At 41.4% G+C, this 20,439-nt stretch overlaps 1 protein-coding gene across 1 annotated transcript; it reads left to right on the forward strand.

Annotated features, from left to right (window-relative positions):
* The first annotated feature begins 596 nt into the window (after nucleotides 1-596).
* Nucleotides 597-19,503, forward strand: LOC130200555 (fibulin-1-like). Its single transcript, XM_056424946.1, has 23 exons — nucleotides 597-1,003; nucleotides 1,161-1,266; nucleotides 1,858-1,993; nucleotides 2,150-2,300; nucleotides 4,139-4,247; nucleotides 5,606-5,741; nucleotides 5,898-6,051; nucleotides 7,581-7,649; nucleotides 7,827-7,916; nucleotides 9,741-9,809; nucleotides 9,984-10,073; nucleotides 11,378-11,446; nucleotides 13,402-13,437; nucleotides 13,615-13,704; nucleotides 14,526-14,669; nucleotides 14,773-14,895; nucleotides 15,001-15,126; nucleotides 15,279-15,398; nucleotides 15,519-15,650; nucleotides 15,770-15,893; nucleotides 17,987-18,126; nucleotides 18,620-18,760; nucleotides 18,861-19,503. Exons 1-23 carry the CDS (start codon nucleotides 949-951, stop codon nucleotides 18,998-19,000), a joined length of 2,550 nt encoding a protein of 849 aa, XP_056280921.1. The 5' UTR covers nucleotides 597-948; the 3' UTR covers nucleotides 19,001-19,503.
* The last annotated feature ends 936 nt before the right edge of the window (nucleotides 19,504-20,439 follow it).

The raw sequence follows: 20,439 nt of genomic DNA on the forward strand, positions 1-20,439 counted from the left end.
CTTTTGGGTTTATATATTTGTAAATCTGACACTAAAGGAGTCAGTGCCTCACCGCATGTCACTGCTTCATAGTTATATTCATCCTGTCTGAATGCTTAATTTCCCTCCTGTCATTCCAGATCCTGTCATCCTCACCTGATTGTCTCTCATTCCCTTCACCTGGTCCTCACGCCCTTCTCACCTGCAGCCCATCCCCTCATTAGTCCCTCACTATTTAGCTCCCTCACTTCCGCGTGTCCTCTGCCAGATTGTCTTGTGCGTCAGCGCCAAACTCCAGCGATTTCCTAAATACTAATTCTGATCTGCCCGTTACGACCCTGTGTGCCTGTTGACCCGACTTAAGACTTTTGCCTGCCCCTTTTTGGATTTGTTGCCCTGTTTGATGGACCACCCGGTTTTGACTCTGCCTGAATCACTAAGTAAAAAGCCTCCTCCTGCATTCCTGGTTTTTTGTCGTGCTTTTGGGTTCCAGTACCTGTAACCCTTACAACATTAGTATCTAAGTACATTAGCATATAAGTATAGAATTAGTACAATATTATATTGGTAAAAAGTACATTCGTATATTATTATATTAGTACAGTGATCTTGCAGAGACACACTCCGTCTACATCTCTCCAGCTGTTGGAGCCGACTGACAGCTGTGATCAGCTGTGAGGAACAGACGTCGCTTCCCATGACGCTGCTGAGGAGAGGACGTCTCCTTTCTCTTGAAATCCACTCTCTCTCTCTCTCCTCACATGATGAAGGAAACGTGGATGAGATTTGGGGATGTACCCATGGGACGGTCCACCCCGCCCCCCACTGCCCTCTCATATCATACCCTACAAGGCTGGAGTCACCTTTGACTGAGATGCTCTCCTTCTTGACAGGACACTTTCACAGTAGAGGCACACACACACACACACACACACAGATACAAGCGCACCCACACACACAGTTGGCTCGATGGCAGAGTGGATAATACTTCTGTTTTCTTTCTACGGACTTCTGCACGGACAAGGTAAGACTTGACATTGAAATGGCCAATTGTCGTCTTTGTTAGTGGTTAGAACAATTTTAATATACACTAATAATGTAGGGGTCATGTTATAACCTTATGTGATACTTCCCAAGTACTGTCTGTCTCATCATGTCTCTGCTCTGTATTTCATTCTCAGGGATTCGGACTCCGACTGAAGAGGAGTGTTGCCAGGATGGGAGGAATTGGGCCAAGACTGGACCGTACTGTATCCTACCATATTTATCGTACTCCCACATATGCAGGTAAACAACACACTCTACAGTACAGAGGGAATGCATCACGTCTTTTGTGTTTATCCGTCACACACTTTCTTCGGGGTACAGCGGTTCAAAATAGATCCCATTGACTCTTCTAATGTGTGCAATTCTACTGAGGGAAGCGTGTGTGTCCTGTTAGCCGGCGTTATGAAGGTATGTTGTATCCATCCTGATACAGGAGAGGATTACCATAGTTCACTACACAGTGAGGACATGGTGTTAAGGGCCCCTCTGGATCATTTTAAACCCTGAAGGGCCCTGTTTGACTAAGAACACGGAGGGTGGGATTGATAAATAGAGGAACACCTGGTCAACACATGGAGGTCGGTGGAGAGAGACGTTTTGCCCATGGAGAAATTAAACATTTTCATTATTTAAAAAAATGCCAATGTTTCAGAGTAGCTGCTGACATTACAATGTCTTTTAAGCTAAGTTACTTATTGTTGCCAGTCAAAAGATTGGCGCTATCTTACTCAAATAGCAATCATTTCTTCATAGGCTCTGTATTCAGTTATTGTCTCATGGAGGATGCAGTTTCTCGTCTGGATGAGGTGAATATCTGACGTTTATTTCCAGGATCGCCCAGGAGCAGTGCTGCGTGGCAGCAGTAAAAGACCGACTCTGTGAAAAGGGCATTGAGATGTCCAAGGAGCCATCGGCCTGTTCCAGGTCCTCGTTCCAAGGAGAAGCCTGGGAAACCCAATTGTCTAAGGTTATCTCCTCCCGAAAGTCAATGTCTTTAACTTTTACATATCTCTCCATTCTTGCGCGCACAAACACGGCTAGTTTATTTGGACAATATCACAACGGAGATACGGTTCCTTCTTGTTCGACTCTTCCTGTTTCACCCTGCGTGTCTCCCGTTCAGACGTGCTGTGACTGCTGTATGCTCGGCCTGGTGACAGCGAGCCGAGGCTTGAGCTGCGAGCTCGAGGGTTTGATGATGGGGAGAAAGTGTATGCACACAGCTAGAGACTGCTGTGCCAAAAACACAACGGTAGAAATACAACCGGCGGCTGGTAAGAAAAGTTACCAATGTTTTGCTTTCAGTCTGTTGTGTCCACTCTGTCTTATCTAGTTAGGTTTTATTCATGGTTTATAAAATTCCTCATACTTCATAGAGCAAATATAGAATCCATTAATAAAACACGTCTTTTTATCAGTGGAATGTGAAATCTCAAATTGACATACTGCAGATGATCTGGACCAAAGTCAAATTATTTACCCCTCCTATAAACTCCAGGCTTTTACATTTTTTTTATTTATTGGGGAACCCATGACAATTTGTTCGAGGATTACTAATATTTATAATTGCAGTATTGCTCAATAGATAGAATAAACAAGTTTCAAGATATATATATAAAAAATGTAATAGAATATACATCATGGCAATATATATATAATACAATATATATATATATATCAAAGATACGTTTTTAAAAACACGGAGACCCAAAATGTGTTCAACCAAACCACTGACAGTCTGGTTGGATGTTCCCATGTGTTACGGTACGCCCTTAAGAATCTATTTTAATTTGAAATTTGAAACAAAAAGCTCCAACAGATGTTGACTCATGTGACATAACTCGAGGCAATTGTTCAGATTTCATGCGAGTCCCTCTGGAGCCCTTTTCACACATGAAGTGGTCCTGCCCTCGACCTGGAGTTCTCTCCTTTAGTGACAGGCCCTGTTTTAAGAGGTACTTACTTATTTATTATGTTATTAGCACAAGTAGAAACAACTCAGGGCCAACTGGTGTTGTGGCTGAAAGCTTTTGTCACCTAGCTGGCTTCAGGTTAACAACAAAAAACCTGTTGGCAAGGACAAAGTTTCATCAACACTTGATATGAGTTTAAAGCAAACGTGTCTCGCTAATCTAGATTGAAGGCCAAACCTCAACAATGTTTTGGCACAAAGACTTTACTGTTCACACTCTGAGATAGTTCAGAGACATAATTATCACCTCGATATCAGCCGCTAACAACAGTGTGTGTTCTCCAAATTGTGTCCTTGCCCTTCTGCAGCATGATCACTTTCGCGTGAGATTAGGCCTGAGCCTTGTGCTCTCAGCTGGTTTCCCTCACTTCAATACACCTTTCTGGAGCTCACATGGCATCGAACTCGTACTTCAGTGTAGATCACTTGGTCAAATATTAACACTTTTATTATTTATTGAGGATACACAGGACCTGTAAATGAACTCTGCAAACAATGTTATTACCTGCATGTACAATGTTTGTAATATACAGGGTTTAAAGTAGATCGTACTTGGTCTTTGCTCCCACTGTCATCTTTATTTAGTTTTCTTTATTTTATTATATGAGGTGACGTAAGATGCTGCACCCTGAAAAAAAGTTGAGGTTTTCAAACATTGGTCTGAATCCCCACAAGGGGTCGTAATAATACGTTGAAGGGCCACGAGCTGATTAACAACAGACGCAAACAGAAAAAAAACATTAAAGTTATGCCAACTCTCTAACTGCAGCTTATTTTAAACTTAATAAACTACTTGATACTTTTGCACATTATGAATTCTAAATAAGAAACAACGGCACATTCAAACCAAACAACCTCCTTGAAAAAATTACAAATTACATTTTTAAAAGAGTTCACAAAATAAATAAATTTTCTTCAAATTCATCCTTGTTATTTAACTTAGAACCTGCAACATCAACTTTGGAATCACTTATTGTTAATGGGGGAATATTCTAACCTTTTGTGAGGTATTGCGTGGTGATATTTCCCAACTGTTTTATCTGAGAGTGTGAGCCGGATTACATTCAATCTGGTTTAGTCACAGGCGCTTGGGGGCCGCCATGCTAATCACCATGTCTCTGCTATGTGTTTAATCAACAGAGATTGATCTTCCTACTGATCATGAGTGCTGTCAGAATGGGAGGGATTGGGCCAAGGGAGGAAAACACTGTGCAAACATCGAACTCTTATTAACTCCCCACACCTGTAGGTAAGCAACACTTGCTTTCACAAAGGAGAAGGTCTCAGAATGTGACGAGGGCAATACAGAGGGAATACATCAAGACTTTAGTGTTCATCCATCACACACGTTCCTCGGGGTACAGCGGTTGAGCAGGGTTTAAAATATATCCTATTTAATCTTCAAATGAGGTGTGCAATTATACTGAGGGAAACGTGTATGTCCTATTTCTGATGGTATGTTTAACAGTAGGAAATAGCCCAAAGGTTGCGAGCACCAAATTATCTCCGCGCCACTCAGCGATCCATCCTGCTACAGGAGAGGATTGCCACATAGTCACTACACAGTAGCGTTAAGTGCCCCTCTGGATCAGGGGTCCCCAAAGTGTAAAAATAAAGTTTAAAATTTTTTTTTTTTTAATCAGTCGGAAAAATATATTATTTTGAAAAAGGACCGGATACACCCGTGTGTGCGTCTGAGCCGCGTTCAGGAGTCTTAAAGTTCGGGTTTATCGCTGCAGGTGAGTCTCACGCGCCGAACCCTCTGCTGGCGGCACATTTCAGTGACAAAGAATCTTAAGACATATTCAACCTGCTCAATCAATTCTGTCACTTCAGGGAAATGACAACTGTTTTCAAGTTGGCCGATAAAGTCGCTGCTGTGTGGGCGAGTGAACAGTGGAATATTCGACATGTTTCAGACGTTGACCGGGTGGAAGAGGCTTTTAAAAGAGTTTGAGCGGTACTCCAACCACAAAAGACCCGACTGCAAAAGAATAGACCTGCAACCCATTTGTAAACAAACCCACCCAGTGAATCGAGCCCGTCCGAGCTAGAAGAAAATGTGTTGGAGATGCAAATGACGGTGGCCTTAAGGGACATTTCACACAACTGCCGGTGTTCTAATGACAGCGACCAGAACTCGGTTAGGAGCAGCGGACCAAACACACGTCTGTGTCGCCGTCTCCATTAGCGGCTCGTTGCAGGTAAACAAGCGCACGGCTCACACTAATTCGGCGTAATGATGAGTTGTAGTTTTGGCACTTTATGCCCTTCGTATAATTGTATGACGTCATATTTATTACGTCATTTATATTGCCGGTCCGTGAAAATAATTTCTGACACGGAACCGGTCCGTGGCTCAAAAAAGGTTGGGGACCGCTGCTCTGGATCATTTGAAACCTTTAAGGGCCCTGTTCGACTGTAAGAATATGGAGGCTGTGATTGATGAAATATGGGAACACCTGGTCAACACATAGAAGTCGGTGGAGAGAGGAAAGGCAAAGGGAGAGAGACTCTTTGCCCACGGAGAAATTCAACATTTTCATTATTAAAAAAAGAATGAAGTTTCTCTTCTGGATGAGGTGAATATCTGTTGTTTTTTTACAGGACAGCCCAGGAGCAGTGCTGTGCGGCAGCAGTAGAAGACCGACTCTGTGAAACTGGCATTGAGATGGCCAAGGACCAATGGGTCTGTGAGAGGCCCTTTTTCCAAGGAGAACCCTGGGAAACCCAATTGTCTAAGGTTATCTCCTCCCTAAAGTCAATGTCTTTAACTTTTACATATCTCTCCATTCTTGCGCGCACAAACACGGCTAGTTTATTTGGACAATATCACAATGGAGATACGGTTCCTTCTTGTTCATCTCTTCCTGTTTCACCCTGCGTGTCTCCCGTTCAGACGTGCTGTGACTGCTGTATGCTCGGCCTGGTGAGAGAGAGCCGGGGCTCGAGCTGCGAGCTCAAGGGTTTGATGATGGGGAGAATGTGTATGCACACAGCTAGAGACTGCTGTGCCAAAAACACAACGGTAGAAATACAACAGATTGCAACTGGTAAGAGAAGTTAACAATGTTGTGCTTTTCAGTTGTTGTTGCGCCACTCTGTCTTATCTAGACCGAATGGCTACTCGCTGTAAGTGACCCTCAAAACAATAAGTATCCTCGGCTTTTTGCTCACATTAGTTGCAAAGTGATATGGTGGTACCTAATAAGGGCTTTTAGTAAAGTTTGTAATGCTTTATAAAGTTCCTTAATACATCATAAAACAAATATATTAGCCATTAATGAGAACACTTTTTTTATCGGTAGAATGTTAAATCTCATTTTGACTTACGAGACCATTTATTTCTAGACAAAGACTGCAGACAATCTGGACCAAGGTCCAATTATATACCAGACTTCATGAAGCCTTTTTAGAAATTGGGGAAGCCATGACCATTTGTTAGTAGATTATCAACATTTAGAATTGCAGAATTGCTAAATAGAAAGGATAAACACGAACAAAAGAGATGTTTTATAAACCTGGTGACACAAAATGTGTTCAACCCAACCACTGACAGTTTGGATGGATATTCCGATGTGTTATACTACGCCCCAAGAATTTTCTTAAAATTTCAAAGTGCGTCACATCAATCCAGGCAGCGTTTCTAGAAGCACAGACAGCGGCCTTGATGTGGCATCTGTGTAGCAGATCGCTAGCAGAGAAGCAGACACACTGGGTAACAGGGCTATTCACTGGGCTAATCTGTGGACACCTTGCCAAAGGGTCTCAGGGCCAACTGGTGTTGTGGCTTGTAGCTTTTGTTGCCTAGCTGGCTTTAGGTGGAAACACCCAAACATCTTGTAAACAGAGCTGCAAAAACAATTGATTTGAGTTTCAGGCAAAAGAGTCTTGCTGATCTAGAATGAAGCCAAAGCAATGTGAGCATGCCAACAGGAAGGCCGCAGAGCTTTGTGGAGCTCCACTGTGTGACGAGATGCCGAAGTGTTTGACCCCTGTATACTTTGTCTCGGTAGCTCATTACACATCAGAGCTGATGAGGATGATATGTGGGGTTCCCCAAGGTTCAATTCTGGGGCCCCTTCTGTTTAACATCTACATGCTTCCACTGGCTCAGATTATGAAAAACAACAAAGTGTGTTAGCATAATTATGCAGACGACACACACATCTACATAACTATACCACCAGGGGACTATAATCCAGGGGCTGGCTAAATGCAAGCCTTCAGAGACCCTCAGAGACCCTCAGCTCCTTTAAATCCAGATTGAAGACTTTTCTGTTTGCTGTTGCCTTTAATTGAACAATATTCAAGGATATAAATCAATTTCTGTATCTCACTGCAACCTCACTGCAACATGTATTCTATTTATTGCTTTTTGACTACTTTTTATGTTTTAATGTATGTTATTAATTGTTTTAAAATCTTGTTTTCTTTTGCATTATGTTTCGATGCTTTCAATGGTTTTATTTGAAGCACTTTGATTGGCCTTGCTGTTGAAATGTGCTCTACAAATAAACGTGCCTTGCCCTGTGCTTGTTATTCGGGGAATTTCTTTTTCATGAGGCCTTTTCTTCCATAGCACCAGTGACAGAACAGCCTCAAAGAGTCGTTATCCCTAAGCCTACAGAGGAATCGGAAGCTTGTATAGGTTTGTCACCTTCATTTCTTAATATAATCTCCTTTGTTATAAAATGAAGAAAGAGGTTTAGGCACCTGCCTCTTGGTGCGTTGCCTTTCATCAACCAGTGACATGATTCCTGCGATGTAGAACTCACACTGGATACAGTGATGTTTACTTCTTCACCTGTGTGTCTGCTGTTTTCAGACTCCCTCTGCTCCCAGTTGTGTGAAGGTAACGGTATATGTAAGTGCCTTGCTGGATATGAACTGGACCATGATGGAGTGACTTGTCAAGGTGAGTAATATACATTGCTGTAATCACCTATTTCCTAAAGTATTCCTTCTCAGCAGCATGGATCTGGGGATGGCAATGTCAGTGTATCAGTCTGTTGGTCGGCCCAGACTGAAATATTAGATGGATTAGATAGATGGGCCCCTACAGGATGAGATGTGATCCACTCCTTTTTCATTTAGTGCCGGCAGCATGTCAGGAGTTAAATTGGTTCAATACTTTGGCAAACCACCTGCACTGTGACGAGGTGCTGAAGTGCTTGACCCCTTTATACTTTGTGTTCGTAATTCTTTACACATCAGAGCTGACTAGGATGACATGTGGGGTTCCCCAAGGTTCAATACTGGGGCCTCTTCTGTTTAACATCTACATGCTTCCACTGGCTCAGATTAGCATAAGTATGCAGACGACACGCACATCTACATAACTATACCACCAGGGGACTATAATCCAAGGGCTGGCTAAATGCATTGAAGAAAGCAACAACTGGATGTGCCAGAATGTTATACAGTTAAATAAAGATAAAACAGAATTAATTGTTTTTGGTCCCAAGGACAAACGATTGAAAGTCAGCGCTCGGCTTCAATCGCTGATGTTAAAAAGCACAAACCAAGCCAGAAATCTAGATGTATTTATGGATTCAAAACTTAACCTGAACAGCCAAATCAAGAAAATTACAAACTTAGCCTACTATCACCTGACGAATATATCAAGGATTAGAGGATTTATGTCTCAACAGGATTTGGAGAAACTTGTCCATGCATTTATCTTCAGTAGACTCAACTCCTGTCACCGTGTGTTCACAGGTCTCTGTAGACAGTCAATCAGAAAGCCGCAAGAGATCAATCCAGTTCTGAGGTCTTTGCACTGGCTTCCTGTCCAAAAAAGAAAATGTACTTCAGTGTTTCTGTTCCACATATCTGGAACAAAGTCCCTGAAAGCTGCAGGTCTGATGAGACCCTCAGAGACCCTCAGAGACCCTCAACTCTTTTAAATCCAGATTGAAGACTTTGCTGTTTGCTGTTGCCTTTAATTGAACAATATTCAAGGATGCACACTACCGTTCAAAAGTTTGGGATCACTTTATAAATGACTTTATTTTTCAAAGAAAAGCACTGTTTTTTCAATAAAGATAACATTAAATTAATTAGAAATACACTCTACATTGTTAATGTGGTAAATGACTATTCTAGGTGGAAGTGTCTGGTTTCTAATGAAATATCTCCAGAGGTGTATAGAGGCCCTTTTACAGCAACTATCACTCCAGTGTTCTAATAGTACATTGTGTTTGCTAATCGCCTTAGAAGACTAATGTCTGATTAGAAAACCCTTGCAATTATGTTAGCACAGCTGAAAACAGTTATGCTGGTGATATAAGCAATACAACTGGCCTTCCTTTGAGCTTGAAGTTTGTAGAACAAAATTAATACTTCAAATATTAATCATTATTTCTAACCTTGTCAATGTCTTGACTATATTTTATATTCATTTGATAAATAAAAGTGTGATTTTTCATGGAAGACACGAAATTGTCTGGGTGATCCCAAACTTTTGAACGGTAGTGTAAATCAATTTCTGCATCTCACTGAACCTCACTGCAACTTTTATTCTATCGATTGCTTTTTGACTACTTTTTATGTTTTAATGAGTGTTCTTAATTGTTTTTAACTCTCGTTTTCTTTTGCATTATGTTTCGATGCTTTCAATGGTTTTATTTGAAGCACTTTGAATGACCGTGCTGTTGAAATGTGCTCTACAAATAAACGTGCCTTGCCCTGTGCTTGTTATTCGGGGAATTTCTTTTTCATGAGGCCTTTTCTTCCATAGCACCAGTGACAGAACAGCCTCAAAGAGTCGTTAGCCCTAAGCCTACAGAGGGATCGGACGCTTGTATAGGTTTGTCACCTTCATTTCTTAATATAATGTCCTTTGTTATAAGAAGTAAGAGGTTTAGGCACTTGCCTCTTGGTGCGTTGCCTTTCATCAACCAGTGACATGATTCCTGCGATGTAGAACTCACACTGGATACAGTGATGTTTACTTCTTCACCTGTGTGTCTGCTGTTTTCAGACTCCCTCTGCTCCCAGTTGTGTGAAGGTAACGGTATATGTAAGTGCCTTGCTGGATATGAACTGGAACATGATGGAGTGACTTGTAAAGGTGAGTAATATACATTGCTGTAATCACCTATTTCCTAAAGTATTCCTTCTCAGCAGCATGGATCTGGGGATGGCAATGTCAGTGTATCAGTCTGTTGGTCGGCCCAGACTGAAATATTAGATGGATTAGATAGATGGGCCCCTACAGGATGAGATGTGATCCACTCTTTTTTCATTTAGTGCCGGCAGCATGTCAGGAGTTAAATTGGTTCAATACTTTGGCAAACCACCTGCACTGTGTGACGAGGTGCTGAAGTGCTTGACCCCTTTATACTTTGTGTTCGTAATTCATTACACATCAGAGCTGACTAGGATGACATGTGGGGTTCCCCAGGTTCAATACTGGGGCTTCGTCTGTTTAACATCTACATGCTTCCACTGGCTCAGATTAGCATAAGTATGCAGACGACACGCACATCTACATAACTATACCACCAGGGGACTATAATCCAAGGGCTGGCTAAATGCATTGAAGAAAGCAACAACTGGATGTGCCAGAATGTTACACAGTTAAATAAAGATAAAACAGAATTAATTGTTTTTGGTCCCAAAGACAAACGATTGAAAGTCAGCGCTCAGCTTCAATCGCTGATGTCAAAAAGCACAAACCAAGCCAGAAATCTAGATGTATTTATGGATTCAAAACTTAACCTGAATAGCCAAATCAAGAAAATTACAAATTTAGCCTACGATCACCTGAAGAATATATCAAAGATTAGAGGATTTATGTCTCAACAGGATTTGGAGAAACTTGTCCATGCATTTATCTTCAGTAGACTCAACTCCTGTCACCGTGTGTTCACAGGTCTCTGTAAACAGTCAATCAGAAAGCCGCAAGAGATCAATCCAGTTCTGAGGTCTTTGCACTGGCTTCCTGTCCAAAAAAGAAAATGTACTTCAGTGTTTCTGTTCCACATATCTGGAACAAAGTCCCTGAAAGCTGCAGGTCTGATGAGACCTTCAGAGACCCTCATCTCTTTTAAATCCAGATTGAAGACTTTTCTGTTTGCTGTTGCCTTTAATTGAACAATATTCAAGGATGTAAATCAATTTCTGCATCTCACTGAACCTCACTGCAACTTTTATTCTATCGATTGCTTTTTGACTACTTTTTATGTTTTAATGAGTGTTCTTAATTGTTTTTAAATCTTGTTTTCTTTTGCATTATGTTTCGATGCTTTCAATGGTTTTATTTGAAGCACTTTGATTGGCCTTGCTGTTGAAATGTGCTATACAAAATAAACGTGCCTTGCCCTGTGCTTGTTATTCGGGGAATTTCTTTTTCATGAGGCCTTTCTTCCATAGCACCAGTGACAGAACAGCCTCAAAGAGTCGTTAGCCCTAAGCCTACAGAGGGATCGGACGCTTGTATAGGTTTGTCACCTTCATTTCTTAATGTAATCTCTTTTGTTATAAGAAGTAAGAGGTTTAGGCACCTGCCTCTTGGTGCGTTGCCTTTCATCAACCAGTGACATGATTCCTGCGATGTAGAACTCACACTGGATACAGTGATGTTTACTTCTTCACCTGTGTGTCTGCTGTTTTCAGACTCCCTCTGCTCCCAGTTGTGTGACGGTAACGGTATATGTTAGTGCCTTGCTGGATATCAACTGGAACATGATGGAGTGACTTGTAAAGGTGAGTAATGTACACTACCGTTCAAAAGTTTGGGGTCACCCAGACAATTTCGTGTCTTCCATGAAAACTCACACTTTTATTTATCAAATGAATTGAAAATTGAATAGAAAATATAGTCAAGACATTGACAAGGTTAGAAATAATGATTAATATTTGAAGTATTCATTTTGTTCTTCAAGCTCAAAGGAAGGCCAGTTGTATAGCTTATATCACAAGCATAACTGTTTTCAGCTGTGCTAGCATAATTGCACAAGGGTTTTCTAATCAGATATTAGTCTTCTAAGGCGATTAGCAAACACAATGTACCATTAGAACACTGGAGTGATAGTTGATGGAAATGGGCTTCTATACACCTATGGAGATATTTCATTAGAAACCAGACGTTTCCACCTAGAATAGTCATTTACCACATTAACAATGTATAGTGTGTATTTTTGATTAATTTAATGTTATCTTTATTGAAAAAACAGTGCTTTTCTTTGAAAAATAAAGACATTTCTAAGTGACCCCAAACTTTTGAACGGTAGTGTACATTGCTGTAATCACCTATTTCCTAAAGTATTCCTTCTCAGCAGCATGGCTCTGGGGATGGCAATGTCAGCGTATCAGTCTGTTGGTCGGCCCAGACTGAAATATCGCAACAACTATTAGATGGATGGGCCCCTACAGGATGAAATGTGATCCATTCCTTTTTCATTTAGTGCCGGCAGCATGTCAGGAGTTAAATTGGTTCAATACTTTGGCAATCCACCTGCACTGTGTGACGAGGTGCTGAAGTGCTTGACCCCTGTATACGTTGTCTCGGTAGCTCATTACACATCAGAGCTGACTAGGATGACATGTGGGGTTCCCCAGGTTCAATACTGGGGCTTCTTCTGTTTAACATCTTCATGCTTCCACTGGCTCAGATTAGCATAAGTATGCAGATGACACACACATCTACATAACTATACCACCAGGGGACTATAATCCAAGGGCTGGCTAAATGCATTGAAGAAAGCAACAACTGGATGTGCCAGAATGTTATACAGTTAAATAAAGATAAAACAGAATTAATTGTTTTTGGTCCCAAGGACAAACGATTGAAAGTCAGCGCTCAGCTTCAATCGCTGATGTTAAAAAGCACAAACCAAGCCAGAAATCTAGTTGTATTTATGGATTCAAACATTAACCTGAACAGCCATATCAAGTTCACAGGTAAACGGTCAATCAGAAAGCCGCAAGAGATCAATCCAGTTCTGAGGTCTTTGCACTGGCTTCCTGTCCAAAAAAGAAAATGTACTTCAGTGTTTCTGTTCCACATATCTGGAACAAAGTCCCTGAAAGCTGCAGATCTGATGAGACCTTCAGAGACCCTCAGCTCTTTTAAATCCAGATTGAAGACTTTTCTGTTTGCTGTTGCCTTTAATTGAACAATATTCAAGGATGTAAATCAATTTCTGCATCTCATTGAACCTCACTGCAACCTTTATTCTGTCGATTGCTTTTTAACTACTTTTTATGTTTCAATGAGTGTTCTTAATTGTTTTTAAATCTTGTTTTCTTTTGCATTATGTTTCGATGCTTTCAATGGTTTTATTTAAAGCACTTTGAATGACCTTGCTGTTGAAATGTGCTCTACAAATATACATGCCTTGCCCTGTGCTTGTTATTCGGGGAATTTCTTTTTTATGAGGCTTTTTCTTCCATAGCACCAGTGACAGAACAGCCTCAACACACGGCAGCAGGTTTGTCACCTTCATTTCTGAATATAATCTCCTTTGTTATAAGATGAAGTAAGAGGTTTAGGCACCTGCCTCTTGGTGCGTTGCCTTTCATTAAACAGTGACATAATTCCTGCGATGTAGAACTCACACTGGATACAGTGATGTTTACTTCTTCACCTGTGTTTCTGCTGTTTTTAGACTCCCTCTGCTCCCAGTTGCATCAAGGTAACGGTATATGTGCGTGCCTTGCTGGATATCAACTGGAACATGATGGAGTGAATTGTAAAGGTGAGTAGCCTAATATACATTGCTGTAATTCGTCTACCTATTTTTCTAGTATGAGCATGTTAGCATACAAACATTAGCATAAGCGGTGCTTTTTAATACAAACTATACTAGTATGCCAGAAAACGGTGGACCAGGCTATTTATTGTGCCAACAGATTGAAGCTGCATATATATAATAGCCAACAAAAACATAGGCTACTGGCTTCCATACTGCAAAATGTGATCGGATGTATTAAAACATTCTGGTATTTTTGGCATACTGCCTTTGTCATGTATTGGGGCATCCTAAACCTTTTCCAACATACCAGGTAATATGGGGATGGGAAGGCACAGTTAGGATGTCCTAACACGTAGCATGTCAAATTCAGTTCCCTCAAAAGAAATTCCTCGATGTTCTGCCTCATCCCATCCCACAAGGCAATACAGATGCACTGCTTTTCTTATTTTTGATTGGATGTCTCTCTCCTCAGATGTTAATGAGTGCCTGGCTGAGACTCACAACTGCGTCGTAGGCCAATATTGCGTTAACACAAAGGGTTCCTTCAGATGTCAGAAGGAAACCAGTTGTGGCACCGGATATGAACTCCAAGACGATGACACTTGCCAAGTTAACAATACTGCTATTTTAGTCTGAGGTCAAATAGCCATCACGTGTCCTATAGCTTAGTCATTCATGTAAAAAAAATAATTTATGCATAGCATATTTATGCTCTCTTTATCTGTTCCTCCTTGCCTGTTCCAGACATAGATGAGTGTGCCTTGGGTAAAAACTTTTCCTGGGTAAAAGTTAACCTGGCTTTGCTCAATGTGTTTTCTCATTAGATGTAAACGAGTGTGTGGCCCGTACCAGTTCATGCCCGCTTGGCCAGACTTGTATCAACACATTGGGCTCCTACACTTGTCGCTGGCCCATAGTACCCTGTGGACGCGGCTATCGTCCATCTCAGGACGGCTCGCGTTGTGAAGGTGGATACTGTCCCAAAAAATGTTTTTTGTGTTTTATTTGCTGCAAGAAATCACCTTAATTTTCCTTCATCTTACTTGTAACTTCTCCCCTTCATGTCTACAGATGTGAATGAGTGCGCTATTGGGAATGTGTGTAACGGCCACAGTTGTCTAAACCTGGTGGGCACGTTCCGCTGTAATTGCAAAACTGGCTATACCTTTGACAATATCAACAAACGGTGTAAAGGTGCAGTACACATTATTCACAATTGCTTTTTAACATCATCTTTGATATGTTCTGGACATCAGCTGTGATATATATATATATATATAGTCTGTCCCCTGTGCTAAGATATCAATGAGTGCAGGCAGTATTCCGGACGACTCTGCAGCCACAAGTGTGAGAACACAGCAGGGTCCTACAAGTGTAGCTGCACCGCTGGCTTCAAACTGTCCTATGACAAAAGAAACTGTCAAGGTAAGATCACTTTTCATTCCATGAATTCATTCAGGCACGTGATGTTGTGAGCTCAGCTTCCTGTGATTCACATCGTATCGTAGACTTGGTCTTGTGAGGGTCCTGATGTGACACGGTTTGAGGTCTCTGTTTCTGTGCCTGTGTGCTGACAGATGTCAACGAGTGTGATGCCAACCCTTGCAGCCACGAGTGTGCAAACGTCTATGGCTCGTACCAGTGCTACTGTCGCCGTGGTTACCAGCCGAGTGGCACCGATGGGAAAACATGTGAAGGTGCTTGTCGACTTCGTGGTGCTCGGTGATGTTGCAAATGAACCCGGGACGGGATCACGTGTGACGGACAAATGTGTCACAGAGTATCTCTAACTATCTTTTCCTGTCTGCCACTCTCAGATATTGATGAGTGTGCTGTGGCCGGCGGAGGCCGTGTGTGTCCCTACCGCTGCGCCAACGCCCCGGGAAGTTTTTACTGTTCCTGCCCACACAGAGGCTACACACTCGCAAATAATGGACGCACATGCCACGGTCAGTAGACAAACCATCAGTACTCATGTAATTTAAAAAAACTCAATTGTAAATCAGTGGTGTTATTTTTTTAGTTCATGTCTAACCTTTGCCCCCCCCCCCCCCCCTTGTGTTTCTAGACATTGATGAATGTGCAAACGGGAGACATACCTGTTCTTACGCTGAAAAATGCTTCAACATCCAGGGAGGATTTCGCTGTCTGACCTTCAGGTGTCCTCAAAACTTCCAGCAAGGAGATCACAGGTGAGTGCTGACGGCTACCTGTTAATGGCGAGCCTTTGGAATGAAAGGGTTGATTGTCCCGGGCTCGGCATGATGCATCGTACTCTGCAGTTTCGTATCGTCCTCAGTTTTGCTCTAATCTTCTCTCATTTTTGGCGGCTGGTGGTTGAATCCCCGCCCTAGTCGATGTGTCCTTGAGCAAGACACTTGACCCTGAATTGTTCCCTGTAGCTGTGTCTACAGTGTATGGATGGCATATGATTGTAAGTTGCTTTGGATAAAAGCTTATGCTAAATATACAAATTACATCTGTATAAGGCCAATATTGCAGTGTTTGTCACACATGAGCAGCCCATCCAGGCCTCAAGAACATTTACATATTTAAAGACTGAGAAATTTAAAAGGTATAATTTGGAGTGTTTTAAGTCCACCCCTATTTTTCACTCACTCCTCATGTATTATGAATCGGGTTTTCATTAGCCCAGAATCCCAAATTCCAAATTTGCCTCAATGGGTTTTACAATCTGTACTCATACAACATCCCTGTGGAAAAACACTGATTGACCCCAAACTAAAATGCCGCTCCAGCAGTCGAAATATGTCAAATTTCATTATTCTCAGTATTCAGAGAATATTAGTATTCATCTTCACCTAATTTAAAGTTAGATTTGTATCACATTACTCTAAAAAGAAAAAAAAAATATTCCTCAAACGTGTTTACAATTAATTATTGGTCAAAATTGCTGATTTGATTTAATTTTAATTTGCGACCTGGTCTTGGGGATGACTTTCTTTAAAACAATCCCTTGTTTTTCTACTGTTTTAACCACTCAATGCCTTTAAAAAAAAATCTATTCCAGCATACGAGCAATAGATACAGATAAGAGTAGGAAATACCACTAGATGGGGCTCATTAGCTTTTGAGGATCTCGACAACGCTATCACAGGATGTGCATTAATTTGCATGATGGCAGCTCACTCTACCTCGTTTCTGTGCGGCAGCTTCCCTTTATGTCTACTTTCTATGTCTTTGGAATTAAAAAGTGACAGATGAAAACGACTTTTCACTCTTTAATATTCAAACACACACACACACCGGCATTGGTTTCTCCCACTACTCTCGCGCTTCCTCTGCTGTGGTCGTTCCTAACGTTTTCCTATGATCTGTTCCAAGTGGCCTCACCATCGGATCAAACAGACCTCGCTTAGCGGATAGAAAGAAAAATAAGCGTGGCACTTATTTATGGGCACCTGGGACTCAGCCAGCATGGGGGCTCAATTAGTGGTGAAGTAGCATTGCAGCTCACATGATGGATAGTGCTTTTAGTGTTGGTATTGGGTGGTTATCAGTTGATTTGCTGTAAATGATACAAAAAGGCCCGTAGCTGTGTTGGTCAGCTGGTTAAATGCAGCCAGAGAAATGTTCCACTGTTCCATTTCCTGGTGGTTTTGGGGGTTTAATGCATAGCGCTGATTGAAATTAAATATATGAGGTAATTATTCTCTTCAATCTTTGTATTATATAACCACCCACTTTCCAAATGCCAAACTGATTATTTCAAATATGTAAAACTAGGGGAATGCTGTACGTAATGATAATAGTATCTGTATCTGTCTTTATTTGGAGAGACGCTATACAATCATTTGGAAATACAATTATGCTGATTCTGCTGCGGATTTTGTCAAAATTGAATATCCTGGTGTTCTACCATCTTTTCTTTGTGGCATACCACACAATCATCTCTGTGGCTTTGGGCGAACAACTTGGACTCACCTGCGTGCTGCTGATTGCATGGCTCTGCTCCCTTCGCACTTTATGAGTTCCCATTGAAAGTGCTGCTGTCCTCATGGTTAACCATGGAGGTCTCTGGTAGCTGTTCAGGTGGTGCCAGGTTCTTCTGGCTCAACCCAGCTGACAAGCTGTGGTCAACATGTTTCTTATAAATACTGTTGTCTCCTGTGCAGATTCAAATTGTGAGGAACCCCACACTTCTCCTTGTGTGTGTATTCCTCTTCTCTTGGCACATATGCAATACGTCTCTATCTCCTCCCCATTGTCTTCATCTTTCCATCGTGCATGTCTACTTACCATCACTTCTGTTTTTTCTTTACAGATTCACAGATCCTTCAGTCCTTGGGAGTTGTGTTAAGAACTGCCAACCCAAGGACACCGCCTGCATTCAAAATCCCGTCTCCTACATCACCTACACCTCTATCTCGCTGACGACCATGAGAGAATTCAATGGACCACAAGGTAAGACAAATATATTGTAGTATCCTGTATCATATGATTTACATTCCCATAGTCCTTAATGGGGAATAACTTTTAATTGGTTATAATAATCAAGTAAGAGTTACCTTGAGTAAAAGTTTGTGGTCCTGGCAGAGTCAACTGGTTAGTTAGATCAATGTTTCTGTAGTGACACCATCAGAGTTCTATTAATTATGTATTTTGGGTCAAGGTAAATCCCACAAGTTTTGAATTGCAATTATTTACATACTATATTGATTTTCAGTGTTTATTCTGATCCCAGGTTTCAACCAGGGGCTGAAAGGGTTAACTTGGTAGCTTCAAATTCTAAAGTTATTTGCAGCCTCATTGAAATTCAACTTTCCAGCCACATCAATTACTTTGTTCAACCCAATTATATCATAAATATACATGTGATATTATTTGGAGGACCAATTGCACTCTGTGGTTTGCTACTATCAGACTAATCCAAACTTTAAACCAAATCTTCCAACAGAAATAGCCTTCCTGCAGACAGCTGCAGTGGCTCACAATGCTCGTCAACGACATGCCATGGACGTCTTCTTTGACATCCTGGTTGCAGATGCCCAGGTCTCTTTTGATGTGGTCAAGCGTTCATACCGTGGCATGGTTATCGGTAAGTGGAGAGACGAGACTATCACTTGGAACCAAGCAACCATTGCATTTAATCATAAGTTTCCAAAAATATAATTTCTCTCTTCTGTGTCATCCCTCAGGTACGGTTCGTCTGGTGAAGCCTATCTTTGGCCCCAAGGACATTGTGTTGAAAGTGGCTCTGAACTATGTCAAGTCAGGGGATTTCTCCCATCGCAACATTGTCGTCATCAATGTCTTCGTCTCTCGCTCGTGGTTCTGAGTTAAGGAATTGAACGATACAGCGTTAGCTTCACAGCACAAACGTGTTTTTTGTGATAAAGTTACCGAATCAGTCTGCAACCCATGAGGTATTTATAATTTCAACACAATACATATGAAACACGAACAAGTTATCAAATGATATGGGACTAAGAGTCTGCAGGACTGCTGACTTGCGTTAATAAGCCCTGAACATAAAGCACAGGGGAATGTGATCATCAGTGTTTGGTTCAAAAACCAAAGAATTGGACACTAAACTAAATTTCACCTAATGGCGGCATTAGATTAAAAATAGTGGAATTCATTGATGTTATAGATTTACACGGTGCTTTCATCTCCTTCATCACTTTTCCAGTCCAACTTGAATTCAGACGTTGTTGTCACGGGTGCCATTATGACAGACCATTGGCGGACCTATATGGCACTGTTTAATATTTCTCCATTTCATCTGCATTGAGAGACCAGATGTGACATGCTCCATTTGATAATAATAAAAAAGCTTCATCTCTGGACTTGCTTTCAACATGAATTGTGTACCATCAGACTATGCGACCATCTGTGGATAATAATACTCTGTGGTTAATTGTGTTCATGTATTTCACTGAAAAGAGCTGGATCCTCGACCACTACCGACTCCACCAACTGTCCTCTAGTTACTTAGCATAACTGAGGTTCCCATAATAATAACAATAATAGTATGTCCTGTTTTTCCTGTAATTCAACTCTGGTATGGTCTGATTTCCCATCACACCATACCACTCTGGAGCAGTTTGCAAGGATATTGAGAGTTATCCAACTAAATTATGGGAATCCTCTACTGGGAATGTTTGGATCTTGGAATACCTCAACTTAAAGCTGACAAATTGCTTGAGGTGGATAGCTTTCACTATCCACAATGAACCCTCTTTCCACATTGATTTGCCTTTCACCGCTGCTGTGCTGTGCCTGGCCAGTGAAAACACAGGGGACAACCACATGGAGGTACATCCTGTAATCTAAAATGTGCCACTTTAAATGAAAATGCCAAAGGCTTGTACTGTGGCTTCGCCGTTGCAGCTGCAACCATTGTCCCATAATGTGTCTGGTCTCAATTAATCGATCTTCTGACCTTTAATCATTGTTTCATGTGGGAGTGCAGCTGCAGTTTAGAGCCTGTACAGAACTTGTTTCTCAAAAATGATTGGATGTTGTATTGTGGGTAATTCTAAGTATAGGTATACATGTAATGACTCGAGTGCTGCCCACTTGCCCAAATGACACTCTCAAACACTCTTAGATTAATGGATATAGTCTGCATGTGGATAAATCTCAACAGCGTATTGAATAAATCCCGTAAATTGCATTTTTCCCCCTAAAAAGCTATGGTGATGTTCGAGGACAACAGGCACCAGCCAAACGGATTGTTCATAACTGATCTATATCAAATACATTATTTATCAA

Source organism: Pseudoliparis swirei, chromosome 10 (genome assembly GCF_029220125.1).
Source record: "Pseudoliparis swirei isolate HS2019 ecotype Mariana Trench chromosome 10, NWPU_hadal_v1, whole genome shotgun sequence".
Lineage (NCBI taxonomy): Eukaryota > Metazoa > Chordata > Actinopteri > Perciformes > Liparidae > Pseudoliparis > Pseudoliparis swirei.